This window comes from Stegostoma tigrinum, chromosome 20 (assembly GCF_030684315.1).
Source record: "Stegostoma tigrinum isolate sSteTig4 chromosome 20, sSteTig4.hap1, whole genome shotgun sequence".
NCBI classification, from domain to species: Eukaryota; Metazoa; Chordata; class Chondrichthyes; order Orectolobiformes; family Stegostomatidae; genus Stegostoma; species Stegostoma tigrinum.
In genome coordinates, this window is record NC_081373.1 from 23,863,147 (window position 1) to 23,887,048 (window position 23,902).

Below are 23,902 nucleotides of genomic sequence, written 5' to 3' on the forward strand. Positions count from 1 at the left end.
GCTCCTGCACCACCGAACTCATTTCCACATATCTGGACTCCATTTTCTTCCCCTTGGTCCAGGAACTCCCTACCTACGTCCGTGACACCACCCACCCGCCCCCCCCCCCCCCCCACTTCCTCCAGAACTTCCAATTCCCTGGTCCCCAACACCTCATTTTCACCATGGATGTCCAGTCTCTATACAACTGCATTTCCTTGCAGATGGCCTAAAGGCCCTCTGCTACTTCCTTGTCCCGCAGGCCCAACTAGTCCCCCTCCACCGACACCCTCATCAACCGAGTTGAACTCGTCCTTACCCTCAACAGCGTCTCTTTTGATTCCTCCCACTTCCTACAGGTGAAGGGGGTGGCCATGGGTACCCGCATGGGCTCAAGCTATGCCTGCCTCTTTGTAGGTTACGTGGAACAATCCCTCTTCCGTACCTACACTGGCCCTAAACCCTGCCTCTTCCTCCATTACATCGATGACTGTATCAGCGCTGCCTTGTGTTCCCAAGAGGAGCTCGAACAATTCATCTACTTCACCAACACCTTCCATCCCAACCTCAAGTTCACCTGGACCACATCCCTCCCGTTCCTGGACCTATCTGTCTCCATCTCAGGCAACCACCTAGAAACCGATGTTCATTTCAAGCCCACCGACTCCCACAGCTACCTAGAATACGCCTCCTCCCACCCACCTTCCTGCAAAAATCCCATCCCCTATTCCCAATTCCTTTGCCTGCACTGCATCTACTCCAAGGATGAGGCATTCCACTCCCGTACATCTCAGATGTCCTTGTTCTTCAAGGACTGCAAATTCCCCCCTGCAATGGTCGAGAACGCCCTCAACCATGTCTCTCACATTTCCCACAACTCATCCCTCACACCCCACCCCCGCAATAACCACCAAAATAGAATCCCCCTCATCCTCACATACCACCCCATCAATCTCCGGATCCAACACACCATCCTCTGACACGTCCGCCATCTACAATCCGACCCCACCACCAGACTTTTTTCCATCCCCACCCTTGTCTGCTTTCCGGAGGGATCACTCTCTCTGTGACGCCCTTGTCCGCTCCACACTTCCCTCCAATCCCACCACACCCAGCACTTTCCCCTGCAACTGCAGGAAGTGCTACACTTGCCCCCACACCTCCTCCCTGACCCCAAGAAGACTTTCCACATCAAGCAGATGTTCACTTGCACAACTGCCAATATGGTATACTGCATCCACTGTATCCATTGTGGCTTCCTCTACATTGGGGAAACCAAGCGGAGGCTTGGGGACCGCTTTGCAGAACACCTCCGCTGGGTTCGCAATAAACAACTGCACCTCCCAGTCGTGAACCATTTCAACTCCCCATCGCTTTCCTTAGACGACATGTCCATTATGGGCCTCCTGCAGTGCCACACCTTTGCCACCTGAAGGTTGCAGGAACAGCAACTCATATTCCGCTTGGGAACCCTGCGGCCCAATGGTATCAATGTGGATTTCACAAGCTTCAAAATTTTCACTCCTTCCACTGTATCCCAAAACCAGCCAAGCTCGTCCCCACCTCCCTAACCTGTTCTTCCTCTCACCTATCCCCTACCACCTCAAGCCGCACCTCCATTTCCTACCTACTAACCTCATCCCGCCCCTTTGACCTGTCTGTCCTCCCCAGACTGACCTATCCCCTCCCTAACTACACTCACCTCTACAGGCTCCATACACACCCCTTGTCTGTCTCCTCTCCACCTATCTTCTCCTCTATCCATTTTCAATCCGCCTCCCCTCTCTCCCTATTTATTTCAGAACCCTCTCCCCACCATCTTTTCTCATGAAGTGTCTAGGCCCAAAACGTCAGCTTTTGTGCTCCTAAGATGCTGCTTGGCCTGCTGTGTTCATCCAGTTCCACACTTTGTTATCTCTACTTTATAAAGTAGATGGTCAGAAATCAAACAACACCACATTGTAGTCCAGCAGGTTTATTTGAAATCACAAAGCTTTCAAAAGGACTGCTCCTTTAATCACATCATATAAAAGGGGAGAACAGTATATTTACAGCAGGCAATCACAGAGGGTGTCATGTGCATAATGTGTGAATTAAATAAACTTCAGAAGGTCTGGTCAGATAATGGGAACTGCAGATGCTGGAGAATCTGAGATAAAGTCTGGAGCTGGATGAACACAGCAGGCCCAGCAGCATCTTAGGAGCACAAAAGCTGACGTTGCAGGCCTAGGCCCGCTTTTGTTCTCCTAAGATGCTGCTAGGCCTGCTATGTTCATCCAGCTCCACACTTTGTTACCTCAGAAGGTCTGGTGGCATCTGTGGAGAGAGAAACAGAGTTAAGGTTTTAAGTCCCAATGTGACTTCTTCAGAAACAGGCAATATAGTTTCTAAATGCTCCAATTAGTCATAAGTTGACTCTGATTCATTGGAATATTAGGAGGTGGGTTCAAAATTTAAGAAGTCCACTGGGCACTGGGTGACTGAAGAACCAGCTATCAATGGTGGAGCACATACAAAAGAAACTGTCCATTAAAGGTTATCAGGGAGGGTGAGGTAGTAAAGGACTTCATACAAGAATGATCATTTTATCATTTAAGTGCAAACTGAGAACTGATGTACATCGAAAGAATAGAAGCCTTATGTTCAGGATAGGAAAGAACATGCTGCTCTCTCAATTGGCTGGAGTTCGTTGAAGGTGGAAAACAATGGACTGGTCAAAAAGAATCAGGTTTGGAGACAGCAAAGTTTTGCCTCAAGACCTCAATAGCTGAAGGCCAGATGCATAGATTTTAATTAGTCAGGGAAACTAGCATTATAGGGGGAATAAAAAAGGCATAAAAATTTGGAGTTGAGGATCACCAGATCAACAATGATCTCATTGAACAGTTGAGCAGACTGGAGGGGCTGAAAGGCCTACTTCTTCACCTACATCTTGTGGTGAGCTCACAGCATCATCACTCTGTCATGGCATTTTGCTAAGTTTCTGTTGACCTTTGATTGATTGTTACTGTGCCCTATTTGGCATTGCCTAACCCTGACTGACATTTTTAGAAAATGATTAGAACCAGCTGATTTAACCAAGTCTCACACTCATTCCAACATATTCCTTTTGCTACAGCTACAAGGCATGGCAAATATGCTCAGATCATGGCAAAATCAAAACGGTACAATGATTTCATTGAATATACACAAAAATAGGTTTGTCACATTTTCACTGCCAGTGACTGACAAATTATCAAAACCGTATTCCATCAAAAGTAAAAAATTTGAGTAGAAATAATGGACGTGATTCCTGAAACATTTAGGCAGCTAAAATCATAAGTATTAAGTTTTCATTTGTAGATGTAAGTGGTAAATTATTCTGTGGCTTTGGATCCAGTGTACAATTAGATTAGATCACAAAACTCGTGCAAGACTTCGAAACATCAAGTTTACTTCAATCATTTAAAAAAAAAATGCACTGCATCTTGAAGAATCAGTTTTATAAATGCATGTACAAAACACATCAGCTCTGCAAACAAATTACATTTTAAAGTTTCACAACAGATTTGAGACAAATTGTGCAAAGTAATACGGAAATGAAATAGATCAAGTTTTAAAGCACAGGATGAGGCACTTCTGATATTAGCTGTGGACTATTAAATGTGAATTTCTCCCAAATAATAATTCTCCAGCAAGGAGAGCTGAAATCTCAAATTTGGAATGAGACATTTAAAAAACTGCTTTGCCTTCTTTATTCATCACATTTCAGATTTAAGGCAGGGACTTCAAAGCATTTTGAAGCAATGTTGTAAACCTGAAAGACAAGACATGGCAAAACACTAGATTAATTTCACTCTGTTCCATTCGTGCCTTCAAAACTGACTATTAAAAAAACTGCTTTCAGAACCCTGTTTAAGTAAGCCCTGGCCACCTGCCTCAGAATCCTGGCTATTTCACTTCAGGATGTAAAGCTTCGAAAAACATGTTGATGTAGACCGTACTAACATTACTCACATTGGCCAGTAGAAGAGGTCTCATCCAGTGAGAAAGGTTGCTGGTGAAGACAGTGGTGTATGAAGTTACTTGCTAAATCAAATACTTTGACTATTAAGAAATTAACTGAAAGCTTTCCAATCAGTGAGGTAATTTTCTTTTTCCACCCGCAAATCCCAATTTGATGGAACAGGCAAAGTTCAGGAACTGAAAGCTTTAGTTCATTGACAGTCATGATTGGTAAAGTTTACTTAATCTCAGGTTATTAGTACCAAAGCAGCTGTGGCAGTTTGCCACAACAGATGATTTAAAGGGTAACTACAAAGAAAAAACCAGGATAAGAATTTCAGATGACATCAAAACTGCATCTTTAATACTTCTGCTGGGTCAAGAAAGGGTAAACATACCTTCTAATTTGTTTGTGGATGTGGATGTTGTTAGTTAGACTTGCATTTATTGATTATTAATTGCCATTGAAGGTGGTGAGCTATCTTCTTGTGGACACATTCACAACACTGTTAGGGATTCAGCATTACAACACCACAACAGTAAGACAGTGGTCATGTAATTCTAAGTAAGGATGTCATGATACTTGGAGGAGAACCACAGGTGGCAGTCAAAGTATTTGCTGCCTTGATCCTTCTAGCTGGTATTCTGTACATTTACAAGGTGCTATCAGAGTGATCTGTGGCAATGTATCTTGAAGATAGATACACATCGGAGGCAACAGCCCAGTGGTATTATCGCTAGACTGTTAACCCGGAGATCCAGGTAACATTCTGGGGACCCGGGTTTGAATCCTGCCACAGCAGATTGTGGAATTTGAATTCACTAAATATCTAATGATAATTGTGATCCATGATCAATTGTTGTAAAATCCCACCTGGCTCACTAATGCCCTTTAGGGAGGGAAACTGCCATTCTCACCTGGGTGTGGCCTATGTGACTCAAGGCTTGAGGTTGACTCTCACTTGCCCTCTGGTCAATTAAGGATAGGCAATAAATGTTGCTTAGCCAGCAGTGCCCTCATCTTGCAAATGAATTAAAAAACACTTGCAAATGTGCATAGGTGAATGAAGTGAGTAAAAGGTGGTCAAGTGGCTGCCAAATCAAGCAGCTTCTTCACTCAGGATGGTGTTGAATTGATGCTATTGCTACCATCCAGGTCAGTGGAGATTATTTCATCACATACCCGATTGACTTCGAGATTGGGGGACAGGCTTTGGGGCGACCAAGGTGAGATATTCACCACAGAATGTACAGCCTCTGACAGGGTCTTGCAACTACAGCATTTATAAAGTTACTCCAGTTCCTTTTCTGACCAAATGGTAAAGTGCTTGATGTTGAGATTGCAGACAGTAAGCAATCATAATGACACTGAATATTAAGAGACATTTAGATTGTCTTGGTGGAGGTGGTCATTGCCAGATACTTAGCATGCTAAGCCCGAGTGTTGTCCAGCATGAACTCGGACTGTTTCAGAATCTGAGTAGCAAAGCATGGTGCTGAACATTGTACATGGGGATATTTATTGATTGCACAAACTGATGGAGGGAAGGTCATTGATGAAGCAGCTGGTAGTTGAGCCTAGGACACTACCCAGAGGATAGTACTGCAGTGCAACAGTACTGTCCTGGAATGAGATGATTAACCTTCAGCCAGTCATGTTCCTTTGTCCTATGTATAACTCCAACTGGTGGAGAGTGCTCCCCAGCCCCCCACCCCAGTTCCAATTGAACAAGAATTTTGCTTGGGCTCCTTGATGCCATATACACAATATTGCTTTGATGTCAAACTTTTTCTCTTACTGTTGTCGAATGCCAAGCAGCATAAAACTTGTAGACAAAAAAAATCTACAGGATGTAAATCAATCCCAGACTAGCAATATGCTTTCTAAATGCACCACTACAATACTTCAAAAAAAAAGTCCCAAGGCTCCAAACATTAGTAATAAATAAAATGAACTGCAATGCATTCATTGGGCATCAACATTAATCATTAGATCAAAATGAAACTTTAAAACCTTGTGGAAGACAACATTTGAAAAGAAAATATATACCTGAGGTTTTATAACAAATTTTCTTTTTTAGTCAATGTTTTTCTTTTGCAGACTGGTGATTATATCACTTAAATTCTGATCAAGCTGCTGATATTCAGATACGTTTGGACGTTTAGTTCTTCTGGGCCCATTTTTCTGGCACAATCCACTGATCTGGAAATAAAGCGTGTACATGATTCCTTTTAAAACTCAGTCTGTTGCCAATGTTGAAATAGCGTGCCTATCACACAATTTAAAGAGAGCAGCTTTTAAAATCTGAAAAAAAACTATCACAAGGACAGTTCACCAGGTGCACACTGGCTATATCCTGTCAACATTTTTAAACCTCTTTGGATTTTAGTGGAGTAAGATTGGGGTTTGGTTGGCAGCAGCGGGGTGGGGGGGGGGGGGGGGGGGGTGTTCGGTTTCGTGGTGGTGGTTGTGTAAATCCATTGTTGCAGCTGATGGTAATTTCCCTGACAGGCTTGTTAAAGATACCCTCTCTATCTCAAGCAACATGAGATTAAATACTTAGTGAGTAACTTTGCATCAAGAATTCATAGCAGGGCATTCAGGATTGTACTCTAGAATAAAAAAAGTGTTGTGGATCCTGGGGATCAGGCTATTTTGTATCCAGTAATGTGTAATGAGCTAGGTTTAATAAATTAATCTTAGGAAACCTGCTTGTGGTCATTGTTCCCAAGGGTAACAATTTAGCATTCACTGAATGAGAAACATGGATTGGAAACATCTAGGATAAATGTAAAGGAGGACAGTTACATAAGGATGATGACAGAGTTGGCAGGAGTGAATTGGGAAGAGAGGTTAGCAGAAATGACAGTTGATGAATACTGGCAAATGTTTTTAAAAAAGGTTCCTGATCAGAGATATATCCTGAAGAAGAACGATTCTAGGATGGGGATAAATTGACCAATTTTGTAAAATCAGGGTCAAGAACAATACAAAACTGAAAGTAAAACAAACAACATGGCAAAGATTAGTGGTAAATCAGAAATACGCAAGTTGTAAAAGCCAAAAGATAATTAAAACTAGTAAATTTTGGGGTGAGCAAGTAACAGATGGTAAGAGCTTCTTATAATACATGAAAAACACAACATTAAACATGGGCCCCTTAGAGAATGAAGCCAGAGAAATAAGGCAGAGTCACAAAACAGTAGAGTAGCTGAACAAATATTTGACCAATGGGAGATACTAATGGCATTCCATACTAAATAATCAAATGGCTAAAGGGACAAGAGGGGAAAAGAGGAAATAAGCAATAACTGCCATAAGAGAAAAATAGTCACTAGGGCAACAAACGGGGCTTAAGGCTATTAAAACTGCAAGACCTGATGGGATACATCCTAGGATATTGAAGGAAATAGCTAGAGATAGTGGATCCACTGGTTGCCATCTTCCAAGAATCATTAGGATGCTGGGAAAAATTTCCCGAGGATTGCACACTTAATGTGATAACCATATTTAAAAACAGAGGGACAATTCAGGAGGCTACAGGCCAGGTTTTAAACTAATTGTCATTAGGAAAATATTCATCTATTATAAAGGGTATAATAGCAGATCTTATAGAAACAATGTAATCCATGACAGCATGGCTTCATGAAAGAGAAATTATGACTGATAACTGTATTAGAGATCTTAGACGTAACAGGCTGGGTAAATAAAGAGGAGCCAGTAGATGTAGAAAGTTGGGTATTCAATAAGGTACCACAAAAGGCTACTTACAACGTCCTTGGCGCTGAAGGTTATATATTAACATCAAGAGGTCTGGCTAACAAATAGAAGACTGCATTGGGTTAGGAGAACATTTTCAAGATGGTGATCTAACTGGGAGAAGTGCCAGAAGGACCACTTCGATAACTTGGGAGTGTCCTATCAGTCAAAGCAGTTATTGAAGAAGAGATCCAGCATTACTTCCAGCATGCTGGGGCAGGCTTCAGCCACCAGAGAAAAAGGCTGTTCAAAGGCACTACCATCAGATTTGACACAAAGCTCATGGTTTACAGAGCTGTGGTAGTTCCTATCTTCCTATATGGCTCGGAGATGTGGACTGTCTATTGCACATACCTCAAGACACTGGAGCAGTACCAATGCTGCCTGCGCACAATTTTGTGTGTTCACTGGGAAAACAGACACACCAATGCCAACGACCCTGACCAGGTCAACATTCCCAGTACTGAGGCACTAACCACCCTTAATCAGCTGCAATGGGCTGGGCATGTCGTCTGAATGACCGACACGAGAATCCCTAAGCAAGTGCTCTACTCCCAGTTTCGAAACGACAGGTGAACCCCAGGCGGACAGAGGAAATGCTTAAGGAATACTTGGAAAAAGGTCTCACTGGGGAAGTACAGAATGTCCCGCTGACACCAAGGAAGCACTAGTCCAAGACCATCCAAAATGGAGGAGCAGCATCTGGGAAGGTGTCGAGCACCTCAAGGCTTGCTATCAAGACAAAGCGGAAGCCTTCTAAAAATAGCATAAGAAGCACGTTGCCACACCAAAGCTCCTCTCCCCCTTTCTCTTACCCATCTTCTGCCCCAAGCATGGCAGCATGTACAGCCACCCTGAAAGTGGAAGATTTCGCTAGTCTATGAGGGACTGCCAATGAGGATGATAAGTGCTGGGGCACAAGTATTTACAATATGCATGAATGACATGGATGTGGAAAGTGAATATACTATAGTGAAGTTCACAAATGACAAATGTGGTGAGGATGACCAAGCCTTGAGAGGGATATAGACAAATTACATGAATAGAATGAAATTTTATTCAGAATATGTTGGAAAATGGGAGGTTATACATGTTGGCAGGAAGAGTAAGGAGGAGCTAAATATTGAAATGGAAAAAAATTCCAGAAAGCTGCAACACAGATTAGGGGCTGCTAGTGCATGAATTGCAAAACAAAAACGCTAGCATCCAAGTTTATAATGTTTCTTCTATTTCAAAGAGAATGGAGTATAAAAAAAATCTTGCTAAAAAAACTGTATAAAGTACTACTCAGATCATAGCTAGAATAACTGAACAGTTTTGGGCTCTTTATTAATTAAAGATATACTGGAATCAGAGGCAGTTCAGAGAAGGTTCAGTAGGCTGATACCAGGTCCAAGGGCTGGCTAAAGAGAGGTTGAGCAGGTTGAGCTTATACACTTTGGAATATACAGGATTCTTGGGGAACTTGACAGAGTAAACACTAAGATGTTTCCCTTGTAGTAGAGTCTAGGAGAGGAGGACATAATCTCAGCATAGGGGAGTGATGGTCAAGTGATATTATCGCTGGACTGTTAGTCCAGAGACCTGGATAACTTTCAGGGGACCCCGGTCTGAATCCCACCACAGCAGATGGTGGAATTTGAAGTCAACAAAAATATCTGGAATTAAGAGTCTAATGATGATCATGAATCCATTGCCAATTATCCAGAAAGCCCATCTGGTTCACTACAGTCCTTTAATGAAGGAGACTGTTGTCCTCATCTGGTCTGACTCCAGACATGTGACTCCAGACCCACAATAATGTCGTTGACTCAATTGCCCTCTGAGCAATTAGGGATGGGCAATGAATGCTGCCTGGTCAGCGATGCCCTCAACCCGTGAGCGAATAAAGGAGGAAAAAAAGTCACCTATTTAATACAAGATGAGGAGGAATATTTTCTAAGGGTAGCGAATCTGTGGACTTCTTTACAAGTACGGGTCATCCTGCTTTAGGGAGGATATTATTCATTGGAGAGGGCTCCGAAAACATTTACCAGGAATGAGGAGGATTTGAGTTATAAAGGAGAGGCTGCAAAGGCAGCGACTTTTTTCCACTGGAGTATAGGAGGTTGAGGGAGTGACCTTATGGAGGTTTATAAAATCATCAGGGTATGGATAAGGTGAACAGCAAAGGACTTTTCCCTGGGGGAGGGGAGCTCAAAACCAAGCAGCATATTTTTCTGAGATAATGGGAACTGCAGATGCTGGAGAATCCAAAGACAACGAAGTGTGAAGCTGGGCACTCTCTGATGAAGGGTCTAGGCACAAAACGTCAGCTTTTGTGCTCCTGGGATGCTGCTTGTCCTGCTGAATTCGTCCAGCTTCACACTTTGTTGTCCAGCATATTTTCCAGGTGAGGAGAGAAAGATTTATAAAGGGGACCTGAGGAGCAACGTTTTCCACATACAGAGTGGTTCTTATGTGGCGTAAACTGCCAGAGGAAGTGGTGGATGCAGGTAGCTACTATCCAAAAGACATTCTGCTAAGTAGATGAATAAGAAAGGTCGAGAGGAACATGGGTAAATACAGGCAAGCGAGACTAGTTTTGTTTGGGAAACTTGGTTGGCATGGACGGATTGGAGCAAAGGGTCTGTTTCTGTGCTATGACTCTCTAACTCTACAGCATAATTGGCATTAGGATCTGCAAAAAAAACCTAGACGTAATGCAGCAAACTTTATATCTCAAAACTAAAATTTGACAGTCACAAATATAAAATGCCAAGCTTACCTTGCTTTTGCTGTGGTAGAGAACGTACATTACTGCTACAAACAAAGAGCCACTTAGCAGATAAATTACAAAGCGACTGCTTGTCACAGTTGGTGCCAGCAGCATTTCCTTTGCCTTCCCAGTCTCAGTCTCCTTCGTGCCTTGGCCCTGGCCCTTGGGCAGCACCCCCTTGTCTGGCTCCGTGCCCGTGCCCTCGGGCGGCGGCTCCGTGCCCTCCGTGCCCGTGCCCTCGGGCGGCGGCTCCGTGCCCTCCGTGCCCGTGCCCTCGGGCGGCGGCTCCGTGCCCTCGGGCGGCGGCTCCGTGCCCGTGCCCTCGGGCGGCAGCTCCGTGCCCTCGGGCGGCGGCTCCGTGCCCTTCGTGCCCGTGCCCTCGGGCGGCGGCTCCGTGCCCTTCGTGCCCTCGGGCGGCGGCTCCGTGCCCTTCGTGCCCGTGCCCTCGGGCGGCGGCTCCGTGCCCTTCGTGCCCGTGCCCTCGGGCGGCGGCTCCGTGCCCTTCGTGCCCTCGCCCTTGGGCGACGTCACATTCTTTTCCCCATCCATGCCTCGTCCCTCGTTCTTGGTCTGTATTTTTGGGCCTCCCTCAGCATGGCCTGGTAAAAATTCAAAGATCCATTGCTTAATGGTAGTAAATTAAGTGCAAAGGCATTTGTTGCCTCTTTAACAGGTATCAATGTCCTCACTGTCAAAGGAAATATGCATTAAATACTCATTGTCCAAGCTTGGGCAGACATGAAATCCAACATGGAAAGGAGAAAGTCTCTATGAGACTTGGTCCAAATTTAGTTGGGGCAAGCGTGAGATACGCCTAACATTTTCTGATGGGGTCACAACTTCAGTTCAGTATATAAGCCAGCAATGTATTTAGATTTTTCAACCAGTCAGGAATGTCCAAATTGGAAGTGACAGCTCATAACTTTAGTTGATCTACCCACACTGTTAAAACCCATTTTGCTTTTTCATTTTTATTCTATTAACTTTAGCTTGGTGCCGAGAGATGAAATTGACATTTGGTCAGCAGGCAGCAGTGTGTGTTAATATAAAGGAAAGAACACAAACAAGCCGCTTTTTGCTAGGACAGGCTAGGAAGTTAATTGCTGGTTGATTCTTAAAAGGTTTAGAGGCTCCTTGACACCAAAGAGCAGTTCATTTGACCAGACAGAAGATCTTTGGCCATAAACTCGGTCAGTTCCTGGGAACTGGTTCCGACAAGTCTGGAAAAGGCTGTATTCTCAAGCAAATGTTGAAATGGTAACTAGAACCTTGCAGTGACTGTCAATCTATCAGGGAGTGGTCACAATTATAATTGAGTTCTGGACGGTTTCATGTGAGGGCTTTGGCTGCTGATGCTACAGCAGCAAGTTCTAAGGCTCCTTGCTTAACATCCCATCAGCTACTAGAAGTTTGGAGAATACAAATTAAGTTTCTTCAGAGTGAATGGAAAAAGTGGTCCTGATCAACATCTTTAGAAAATTAACTGAGAAACAAGCATCTTTGCCTGTAGAACAATGCATTAAACTCACTTAAGTAATCTGATCAGTTTTGTTTTATTTATCCCTTAACCATTTGTCTGTCTGGCTTTGGTGTGATGGCATCGAAAACAAGGATTGTGTTTAAACATACACATCAGATTACTTGTTTAATTTTGCTCTGCTAGTTAGTTTATTGTTACTAAATTGCTACATTGGGGTTTTTCCATAATCAGGGGTTGGTTTTTCCAAGAAGTCTGCTAAGGAACCTTTGGGGTTCAATTTTGAACATTTACATTTTATTGCATCTGCAGCACAGAATTAGGGAAAGGCTGATTTGATTTGGCTATTTCCTCGTCGTAACAAAATTCAATGCACAAGTAATGCAAACAATTTCTGAACAAGTCAAAAAAGAAAATTTCACAGAACTTTAAGTGATAGTAGAAGAGGCAGCAATCACTACAGCCCTCTAAATCGCAGTATATTACAAACTGAAATTAAAGAACACTTTAAAAAGGTTCTTGCAAAGATTTGTAGCTGGGTTTGTGGAGGAAATTGTTGGCTTGCTCACCAAGCCATCCGGTTAAGAATCATGATGCTGACAATTTGAAGAAATAAACAAAAATATTGCTCCAGAGACTTAGCAGGTCTAACAGTATCTGTTGGGAGAAAGCAAAGTTAACCTGAAACATTAATTATGCTTTCTGTCCACTGATTCTACCACATCCAGAGTCTAACATTATTTTTCTTTCAACATAGTCATTGCTAGTGAGATCCTTACTAAAGGCCAAGTTCTTTGCAAAAGAGGCTCCTCTTTAAGTATTGAATCAGACATGAAGATTGGTACAATGAGAGCTAAGTAATGCATCTACTTCTATAAACCATTGAAAAATGGAAACCTTCTCTGCTTTGAGATGTAGGTTTTGCTCTGCAAGAAGCGTTATTAATAAAGCTGACACTTTATTCTGCAGAAATAACATTAATTTTACCCCCAGATTCTTGAAGTTTAAGGGAAGGGTCCAGCAAATAACGTATTTTTATGGCATAAACAGTCTTTAACATGCGTAAGTCAGGACTTAGTCAAATTTACTCAGAAATGAAACTGTCTTCAAGTCAGGATCAATGCCATTCAACAACATTAATCAAATGAGATTTTTGTTTTTAGAAGCCATAGATAAAAACGGTTCGCACAGAAGTGTTATTACCCTGCACTACTGTTTCTGTTCAGGTCTCAAGCGAGGGCAATTGAGGCAATAGATACGAGAAAACGGCAATGTTCCAGTAACACGCGGGAATCTGATGTTAACTCGAACGGCTCAGCCATGATATATTTCGGAAGGAATAAAGTGGTTTATAATTTAGGGGCGGAGTCATGATTAGACCTCAAGATTTAGGCGTGGAAGTATTGTACTCAAGTGAAATTCAGTTTACCACTAATCTTTTAGAATTGTATTTGATGATTGAGTTATAACACGAGTTTCCGGATGCAAACACACAATTTCAAAGCACATGAAGTCTTTCCTTTCAAGATAAACGGCAACAAAACGGAAGTGAAATAAATGCCGCGGTTTCAGCGTGAGTTGGTAGCTCAATTCTCCAAGTGACTTCTCACATGACCAAGGCAAAGGTCGAAATATTACGTTTGACTCAGTTAAACAGGCTCACAAAAATCACACTGCAAGTTAATATTGCCACCCGCTCACTATTTAAATTAGTTTTTTTTAATGTCTTTTAATGAAAAAAGGGTTTATTTTGGCCAATGTAAACACAGCTTCCTGATTTCGACAACTGGGCAAAGGTACTGCCAATTCAGCACCGACTCCCCATTAACAGAGGGGGACACACGTTTCTCTCGCGGGGCTGTTGGCATTAACACTTTTACTGCATTTGGAATCTGTAACCTGCTGTCACTTTGAAGCCTTAAACTAGCGCTTTCTACTTAAATACGTACCATCTATGAAGAGACATAATACAACAATGATAAGGAAACAGACTTTCCACGCCATGCTGCTTTATCAAGGAGTTGAGTTTCATCAAAAGCAATACGGAAAACACGTACACGCTCTTTATGCAAATACAGTCTAGCACCACCTCTGCAACCGTTTACAGAAGAGCATCGCTCCACATACGTACATATAGGTACGCATGGAAAGCTGTGATCAATACCAATAGATAAAATGAGATCGATTAGCCCATGGCAAGTTTCCTAAAATGCTCATTAGCCAATGATCTAGTAACAAGAGTTGTTGCTTGTCATGGGAGCTGACGTAAAATTTTTGGGGTGGAGTTTTCTTTCACCTTAATTGGTTCTGGGTGTGGTTAACAAGGCCAGTATTTACTTTTAAAAAAAGTAGTGAGGATGCTGTACTAAAGCAAAGTTGCTGGAAAAGCTCTGTAGGTTTAGTAGTAGAGATAATGGGAACTGCAGATGCTGGAGAATCCGAGATAACAAAGTGTGGAGCTGGATGAACACAGCAGGCCAAGCAGCATCTTGTGCTCCTAAGATGCTGCTTGACCTGGTGTTGTTCATCCAGCTTCACACTTTGTTATCTAGGTTTGGTAGCATCTGTGAGGGGAAAAAGTGGAGTTAATGTTTTGGGTCTGGTGGCCCTTCCTGGGAACTGAGGATGCTGTAAATCAATAAGAGTTAAGGAAGGGTCGCTAGATCTGAAATGCTAACTCTGATTTCTTTTTCTTCACAGGTGCTGCCAGACCTGCTGAGTGTATCCAGCAACTTCTGTGTTTGCTCCAGTAGTTATCGTACCTTCCTGATTGCCTTGATCATTGTCCTATTGAATGGAAGCACAACATGTAACGTATGTGCAGCTGAGCACTGTAGCGAGAGGGCTATTGTGAACCACATGGAGAGCAACTTCTACAGGATGGGGATCAGGGTTTTTAAAAACAAATTTATTCTAATCTACCTCAATGACCATTTTGTTCATGAGTTGGATTCCATCTCAATAAGAATTTTGGGAGAGACTTCCTACTGAAAGTGTGGCTTACTCATTATTCTAACTCGTGGTTTTAAAAATGGGTGTCACTGACTAGGCCAGCATTTATTTGCCCATCTTTAATTGCCCTCAAGAAAGTGACGGTCAGCTGCCTTTCTAAACTGCTGTAGTCCATGTGGCACAGGTATACCCACTGTGCTGACAGGGGGCTAATGTGAGACTTTGAACTAGTGACTGTGAAGTGTAGATGCTATGCCTCCAAATATAACTATTTAACACAATTGTAGTGGTTTAATGTTATTAGAGATTTAATAACAAAGTATGCCAATCCTATAGTTCATCTGTTCATTGCAGTATCTAATTAGTTTTTAAATGGGTTGAAATTTTGGCTGCACTTCTATATCTGGGGAAATCCATTGTATTTATTTATTATTTATATGAAAAATGTTTTGGTATCAGGACTGATTTTTGCCACTTGTTAATTTGAATCCATACTCCTTGTTTCTTTTCTCTTTACAGTGCCTATTCTTGATGTTGACCATCTGTACATACTTCTATAAGACCATCTCTGACTTCTCTGCACCCCACCCATCCATGCAAGGTGAGAAATCATTGTAACTCAGGTGATTAGTAAGAGATGAACTCTGTGTAGACACTAATTTTTCGAAGCTGATAGTATGCTGAAGTGAATCTGTAATGGGAGCTTTGAAGCAGCAGGGCTGGTAATGAATTTACCTGTTACTAAATAAAAATACAGCTGTATAAACAAGCATGCAGAAAATTGTAATCTGGAAACACCTGTTTTGATTTGCTAGTGCATTTGATACTGTAGTCAAAACCGCAAAAGATTCTCCTTTTCAACTATTCTACTTGCTTGAGGTGTGGTGACTCTCCGTTTAATATGCCTATTCTTGATGTTTACCATCTGTACATAATTCTATAAGACCATTTCTCTTTAATGAGAGAGCAGCTCTGTGAGCTAGTCAGATTATGGTAACTTTATCTTACCTTTCACGCTAGTACAAGGTAAGATAATGTTACCATAATCTGACTAGATCACAGAGCTGCTCTCTCATTAAAGAGAAATGGTCTTATAGAATTATGTACAGATGGTAAACATCAAGAATAGGCATATTAAATGGAGAGTCACCACACCTCAAGCAAGTAGAATGGTTGAAAAGGAGAATCTTTTGTGGTAATCTCAACCAGCGTGGGAATTGAATCCATGCTGTTAGCATCAGTCCACAGCACAACCAACCAGCTGAGCTAACTGACTCCCCAATGGTAGTGAAACATTGGATTGAATATCCAGACCAAGCTTTTCTGACTGTACACAAAGCTTCAACTGTGCCAAATGAGAGGTCTTATCATAATTGTCTCTAAAGGTACTTTATTGGAAATTATTTTGCAAAATCCATTTTGTTTTGCTGTGACTGCCTTGACATGTTAAAATTTAAAAAAAATTAAAAAGATTTGCTTTGATATTTGTTAAACAGGTGCTGCAACTGCAAAGTAAGAAAGATACAGACAATATTTTATTTATATAGCACCTTCCATTAACTAAGGACTTCCCAAAGCACTTTACAGTCTATGATTATTTCTGAAATATAGTCAATATTGTTATGCAATTTTATGGAGGATAATTTAGACACAACAAGCTTTCACAAATTACAGTGCAACAATGGTGAGACATTCTTTTTAGTGGTGTCAACACAAGGTGGGATTAATTCCCCTTCTCTTTCTTGAATGGCCCAACACAGTTTAAAGGCAATTAGGAGTGAGCAACGAATAGCAACACCCACTACCCATTTGAGGGTTTGACAGGGTAGATGTGGAAAGGTTGTTATTGCTTATTGGAATGTCTAGGATCAGAAGTCAAAAATAAGGAGGAATTTTCTTATTTCTGAGGATAGTGAATCTGAGAATTTCTTTACTGAAGAGAGCTGTAGAAGCTGGGTCATTCAGTATATTCATGTCTGAGATAGACTGAATTTTAATCGGTAAGCCAGTCAAGAATTATGGGGAAAAGGCAGGAGAAAAAGAGTTGAAGATGATCAGATCAGTCAACATGTCATTGATTGGTTGAGCAAACTCAATGGGCTGAATTACCTGAGATAACGAGATGTAGAGCTGGATGAACACAGCAGGCCAGGCAGCATCAGGGGAGCAGGAAAGCTCACATTTCGGGCCTAGACCCTTCAGAAAAAAGAGCTGAATTACCTGCTTCTGCTCCTTTCTTTTAATTCTCTCATGAATGTGCATTTATTGGGCCAGCATTTATTGCCCATGGCTAGTTGCCCTTAAGGTGGTGGTGAACTACCTTCTTGAACTGCTGCGGTCCATGTGCTGTAGGTCAATCCCCCACAAGGGAGGGAGTTCCAGGATTGTGACCCAGTGACAGTGAACAAACAGCAGAATAAAGCAGATGGATCTTAATTTAAATGGCACCCAAAAGACGGCAGCTCCCACACTACAGCATTCCATCAGTTTTGTAGTTGAATGTTAGTCTAAACTTTGTGTTCAGTTCCATGGATTTGAATTCTGACTCATAAGTGAGAGCATTCGTGACAAAGCTACTGCTGACAACGAGGCACAACTAGGTAACACAGCAATAGACTTTCAGCCGTGTTTCTGTATGGCCTGTTTTTCAGAATAAAATCAGTCTCGTCACACAGCCAAGGCTGGTATTTATTATTCATTCCTAGTCTCCCTAAAAAGAATGGTGATGAACTTTCTTCTTGACTTTCTGTATGCCTTGCCATCAGTCCCTTTTATAATACTGTTAAACATGGTTTCAAGATGCTGACAAAATAAATGTTGTTTGGGCAATGATGCACACCCTTCTGGGGACAGCACTGACTTCGCGAGACATTGAACAGTGTCGGTATTTTCTTGCAGACCCTGTTTTTGTTTTTCATGGTGGGTGTAGTCACAATGCTGGATGAAAAAGGCATGTGTGAACGGTAGCAGTGCATCCTGAGGATGGTCAACAAAGTGTGGAGCTGGAGGAACACAGCAGGCCGGCCAGCATCAGAGGAGCAGGAAAGCCAATGTTTTGGGTTTACACCCTTCATCCTGTGGATGGTATGCATTTCAGCTAAGGTGCATTGGTGGTGGAACAGAGAAATGTTTAGGCTAGTGGTTGAAATACCAATCCTTGGGCTGCTGCATCATTGACCTTCCTTCCATCGTAAAGTCAGAGTTTGGGATTTTCACTGATGATTGAACAATGTTTAGCATTATTTGCACCTCCACAGATATGGGCACAATCTCTGACTAAAACACCATTCTACACACAAGTTCTTCCCCCATCTCAGTAAGAATTTCAAAATAGGATCCTTACTGAAAATTCTTATTCTTAATTAGTCCAGATCGCATTTTTAACAATTCACAAACAGGATGTAGACATCACTGGCTAGGCGAGCATATATTGCCCATCCCTATTGTCCACAGGAAGTGGTGGTCAGCTGCCTTCTCGAACTGCTATTGTCCATGTGGTACAGGCACACTCACAGTGCTGACAGGGTGCCAGTGCAGAATTCTGAATTAGTGACAGTGAAGGAGCAGCGAATTTCTGCTGTACAGAAGTGTAGGTGCTTTCCTTTAAATACAGTCTGTGATCCACCTGCAACAAAGTATGACAACATCCAGTCCGATATGCACCACACAGGTGCCTGGTACCCATCTCTACATCATACTGTACAGGATTAACAACACTTAAAAAACTAGTATTGACCAAAAATATAAACTGGGCCTGTCATATTAAGTACGCTGGCTCCTAGATCAGGTCAGAGGCTGAGATTTCTGCATTGTCTATCTCACCTGCCTCCCCAAAACTCATTCACCATCAACGAAACACAAGTCAGGAATGTATTGAAACAATCTCCATTGCCTGAGGAGTGAGCTCCACTAACACCCAAGAAGATTGACTCCATCCAGGACAAAGCAGCTGACTTTGTTGAAACTGCATCCACTACTTTCTACATTCACTCTCCTCTGATACTGATGTACCATTGGTACAGTCTAATCTTCGAGAAGATGTGCTGCAACACCTTGTCAAGCTTTCTTGGACTGTATCTTCCGATCTTGCAACCTAGATACAGAAGTGCAACAGATGTAGGGAACCACCACACCCTGAAATTTCCCCTCCAAATCATATATGGTCCTGATATGGAAATACGGTGCCTTTCCTTCTGTGTTGCAGAGTTAAAATCCTGGAAATCCTTCCCTCAAATATTGTAGGTGTATTAAAGGACTTGAGAAGTTCAAAAGCTGACTCACCACCATATTCTCCAGGGCAATCAGTGATGGGCAATAAACAGTGATCTTCAACCTTGAAATCTTATTGTTATGATCCTTTCAGTCAATCACTGGAAGCTGAGTATCTTTTAAAAGTTATCGATTTCTATGGGGATTGTAACAATGTAGCTGGTGTTTCTCTCACAACATTTAATAACAAAAAAAACTAACAATAAAATGTGAAAGTACACTTTTCATTCCCAGGAGTGAATTTGCATAAGGAAAAATGTCCAATTGTCACTGACAGGAATCTAAGCTACTGAAACACTTGAAAGACAAATCAGAAATTGTTCTGATCATTGGATAATTTTGAATAATTGATGCATAAAGTCTTTCATTATGGAAACTGGGCCTAAACTTTTCTAATCCATAGATATTCTAGGAAATGGATGGGCTGATCACTGCAGGATTTTCAAGTCTGAGGATATGTCGTTGGCTGGCTTTGCAGGAAGATATACTGAGTATCTAGTACCAAATCTTTAATATAGTAAAATAACCCGAGGTGCTTCATGACAGTATTATTGAAACATGACTGAATGGGAAGCCACAAAATAGATACTAAAGCTTCGTTAAAAGGCTATGTTTTGAGCAGAGTGCCAAAACATAAAAGAAGAGGGAGGTGGAGAGGTTTATGAAGGGATAAACAGAGTGTGGGCCCTTGGTGGATGAAGGTATGGATTGCTCAACAGGCTGCAATTGGAGGAGTGTGAAAGTCTTGGAATATTGCAGGGCTGGTGGAGATTAGAGCGATCAGGTCATGGACAAACTTGAAAATAAGTTTAAAAACTGAAAGAACTACAGATGGGGTAAATCAGGAACAAAAACAGAAGTTGCTGGAAAAGCTCAGCAGGTCTGGTAGCATCTGTGAAGAAGAAAAATCAGAGTTAAACGTTTCGGGTCTGGTGATCCTTCCTCAGAACTGGAAGAACTTTGAATTCTGAGGAAGGGTCACCAGACCCGAAAAGTTAACTCTGACTTTTTTTTCCTTCACAGGTGCTGCCAGATCTGCTGAGCTTTTCCAGCAACTTCTGTTTTTGAAAATAAGGTTACAGTTTTAAAATTGAGACTTTACTTAATCTAGAATCAGTCTCGGACAGTGGAGGATGGCCTGGTCAGCTGCTGAAACTCTGCAGATGGTAGAGGGAGGACAGAAGCAGATTAGGGTTGGATCTTCTCAAACTTAGTCACAAAGAGGCCCCTGATTTCCTTGCACTTGTTGGAGGTCACTGAAGAAAGCAGGGGAAAGAATTTTAAGAAGGCAGTTCAAATTTGAGAAATAAGTTGTTATCTTTGCATTCTAAGGTGATCTTTTGAATCTGCCAGTGGAGAACAGGACTTGATGGTGCTTCATATCATTCAATCGGGGTGGTTAAATCAGTTGCCCACCATATTAATTGAAGCCTGTGAGCCTGGGACTTGCAAGAGGTAAAGACTATAATTGAGCAATGATCAAGGTGAAACAGAGTGTAATTGTTTGAATAGGGACTAGGGTTTCAAAGGTGCAGTTGAGAATGTGGTTAAATAAATTTGTAGCTGCAGAATCCCAAGGGCGGATATTGTGGGAAGTGCAAACAGTAGACATTTCCGATATTGAATCTGAAGTTGTGTATCCTTCCATTTTGAGTACATTATATTTCCTTTTAAATGAAAACTAAATGACTTTGGCATGGGACAGTCAATCACTTAATTATGAAGGGGTAGTAGGAACTGCAGCTGCTGGAGAATCTGAGATATACAAGGTGTGGGGCTGGATGAACACAGCAGGCCAAGCAGCATCAGAGGAGCAAAAAGGCTGATGTTTTGGGCCTGGACCCTTCTTCAGAAATGTTTTCTGAAGAAGGGTCCAGGCCCGAAGCATCAGCTTTCCTGCTCCTCTGATGCGGCTTGGCCTGCTGTGTTCATCCAGCCCTACACCTTGTGTATCTCAGTTAATTATGAACAACATTTTTCATAAGAGATTTGGAAGACATGAAAGTGAAAAACTGTAGGTCTTTGAGGCATGGGACCGTTTGGTGGCTCTTTCAGAGATTTGGTACAGCATTTCTGTGATACATAATTCCAACCTTTGCTTTTCAGTATTTATTTATGGCATTTGACATTATTGGCCGGGCTAGCATTTATTGCCCATCCCTAATTGACCAGCTCAGAGTCAACCACATTACCATGAGTCTGAAATCACATGTGGGCCAGACCAGGTAAGGATAGAGGATTCCCATTTCAAATTACAGTAGTGAATGAGATGGGGTTTAGAACATTTGAAAGTATTAACATGGTCAGTTACTGGCTAATTTTTATTCCAACATTTTTTAAATTGAGTTTAAATTTCACTATCTGCCATGCTGGGATTTGAGCCCATGTCCCCAGGACATTACCTGGGAATTCTGAACTGTTATCCCAGTGACATTACCTATACAATACCACCTTCTTCCACCACCCCCCACCCATTTAAAATGGTTTGTATCATTGGAAATTTTGAACCACTAGTTTATTGTCTTCAAGCTTCAAACCAAAAAATTTATTTACAAGTTTGTTGACTTGATTGCCGAGCTGGCTTGTTCTCATTCAGACGTTTCGTCACCATGCTAGATGACATCATCACTGAGGTCTCTAATGAAAGCAATATTCTCCTACTCTGCTGGGAATCTGTACCGTCTGGTCTGTTGTGGTGAGTACTATCATTTCCAGTTTTGATCTGTGTGGGTTTGTATATGGGGTCCAATTCTATATGTTTATTGATCAGCATTACAGGCTCAGAACCATGCCTCTAAGAATTCCCACGCAAGTGTATGTTTGGCTCGGGCTACTTTGGTTACATTGTCCCAGTTAAACTGATGGCCTTCATTGTTTGAGTGTACTGATATTAAGGAGAATTTGTCGTGTCGTTTTGCTGCTAGCTGATGTTCAGGAATTCTGATGGCTGGCTAGCTTCCTTCCTATCTGTTCGATGTAATGTTTGTGGGCAGTCGTTGCATGGTATTTTGTAAAACAACATTGGTTCTGCATGTTGTCAGAATGATGTCTTTAATCCTCGTAGTGTTTGCCTGAGAGTGGCTGTGGGCTTGTGGGTTATCATGATTCTGAGAGGTCTTAGGAGTCTTGTTGTCGGTTCTGATATTTTCCTGATGTAGGGCAGTGTGGCCAGTGTGTTAGGGCGTTCTGTGCACTCCTGTTGTTGTCTATTTAGTAGGCATCTGCAGATGAAGTTGGAGTGATATCTGACCATATCTGTAGGTGCTCTTCCTCTTTGCTGCTCAGTTCTGAAGTGTTGCAGTGTGTCGTGACCTGTTTAAGTAGTGTCCTAACACAGCTTTATTTGTGGTAGTTGGGGTGGTTGCTATGGAGGTTGAGGATTTGATCAGTATGGGTTGCCTTTCTGTGTATCGAGGTTTGGAATTCCCCATTGGTCATGCGCTCAACTTTGACGAACAGAAGTGGAAGTTGATTGTTGTTTTCTTGTTCCCTTGTGAATTTAATCCCTGTGAATACCTGTTGATGAGGTGATGGTTCTCTTCTAACTTGTTGTGTTTAATAATGACAAATGTGTCATCTACGTACTGGATTCACAGTTTAGGTTGAATGTGGGGGAGGATTGTGTTTTCTAATCTTTGCATGACTGCTTCTGCAGTGAGTGCAGAGATGGGTGACCCCATTGGTGTAATGCTGATCTGGTTGTGTACTTGCTCATTAAAGACGAAGTGTGTGGTGAGGCATGGATCTAATAGTTTGAGGGTATGTTGCCCTTGCTGATGGAACTGCTGGTCTGCGTTCCTGCTTCCAGTGATAATGTGGCCAGTATTTCTTTGGCTAGTGGGATGTTGATTGATGTGAATAAAGCTGTGACATCAAAGGATACCGCATTCTTGTTGCTGATTTTTGTGTTCTTGAGGGAATTCTTGGATTGAATGGATAGAATAGGATGATCCAACATCGGCTAGGTGTTTCAGTGTCTGCTGTAGGTCCCTGGCCGGTTTGTGTGAAGATGTGTCTGATACGGAAACAATGGGTCTGTGGGGGATCTGGTTGGTGTACTTTAGGACGCCCATAGAAGTGGGGGAGTATTTGTGCCTTCTGGTTTCATTCTCATGTGGTCTGTCTTAGTTATCTGTCCTGCATCCTCTCGTCTCCTCTGTCTGGGTGATCCTATTAACGAGCTGCAGTGTTGGGTCTATTGTCACCTGTTGGTAAGTGGTTGCATCTGTGAGCAACAATTGTGCTTTCTTAACATCGTCTTTGCTAAAACTTTTATCTATTTACAAGTTTCCAAAATGTGCATTCACCCTCAAAATATAAGTAATAACAGATGGTTCATCTGCATTGCCATTCACAAAATTGATGCTTGAAAGTCAGTTGCTCACATCTTAAGCACTGAAGTGATGTTGCAGAATCACTGATGTCATTCAGTCTCTGCTGGTCTCATACTGACCTCTCACCAAGAAATGTGCATCTACAATTATACTAATTAGAATCCTTTGAAAGCACATTGGAAAAAAACTGAATCTTTAATAACAACATTAGAATGACCACCATTCACCATATTATAATTTTCCAACGCTGATCTTTAAAGTCCTATCCTGCAGATTCTGTCGAAACATACACGTTCATGCCAAGCAATCAGGTAAACTTGATTTGTGTGTATCTTGTCATCTTCCTAATTATTCAATCATTTTAAAAGTACAGCAATGTTAGTTTAACT

At 42.0% G+C, this 23,902-nt stretch overlaps 1 protein-coding gene across 2 annotated transcripts; it reads right to left on the reverse strand.

Annotated features, from left to right (window-relative positions):
• Positions 1-1,938: 1,938 nt before the first annotated feature.
• On the reverse strand, positions 1,939-14,193 carry LOC125461812 (MAGE-like protein 2). 2 transcript variants are annotated; one of them, XM_048551041.2, is made up of 4 exons: positions 13,908-14,193; positions 10,491-11,080; positions 6,014-6,166; positions 1,939-3,775 (listed from the first exon to the last, which is right to left on the reverse strand). In XM_048551041.2, exons 1-3 carry the CDS (start codon positions 13,960-13,962, stop codon positions 6,041-6,043), a joined length of 771 nt encoding a protein of 256 aa, XP_048406998.1. In that variant the 5' UTR covers positions 13,963-14,193; the 3' UTR covers positions 1,939-3,775; positions 6,014-6,040. The 2 variants fall into 2 exon arrangements, with proteins under 2 accessions (XP_048406998.1, XP_059509026.1); XM_059653043.1 differs by lacking the exon at positions 13,908-14,193 and adding an exon at positions 13,162-13,285.
• Between the last annotated feature and the right edge of the window lie 9,709 nt (positions 14,194-23,902).

Coding starts and splice junctions, on each gene's coding strand:
- LOC125461812 (XM_048551041.2), bottom strand. CDS start 13,962: ATGGCGTGGAAAGTCTGTTTCCTTATCATTGTTGTATTATGTCTCTTC. Junction 11,081..13,907: donor ATTATGTCTCTTCATAGATG/GTACGTATTTAA, acceptor AATTTTTACCAG/GCCATGCTGAGGGAGGCCCA. Junction 6,167..10,490: donor TCTACCACAGCAAAAGCAAG/GTAAGCTTGGCA, acceptor CTTTATTTCCAG/ATCAGTGGATTGTGCCAGAA.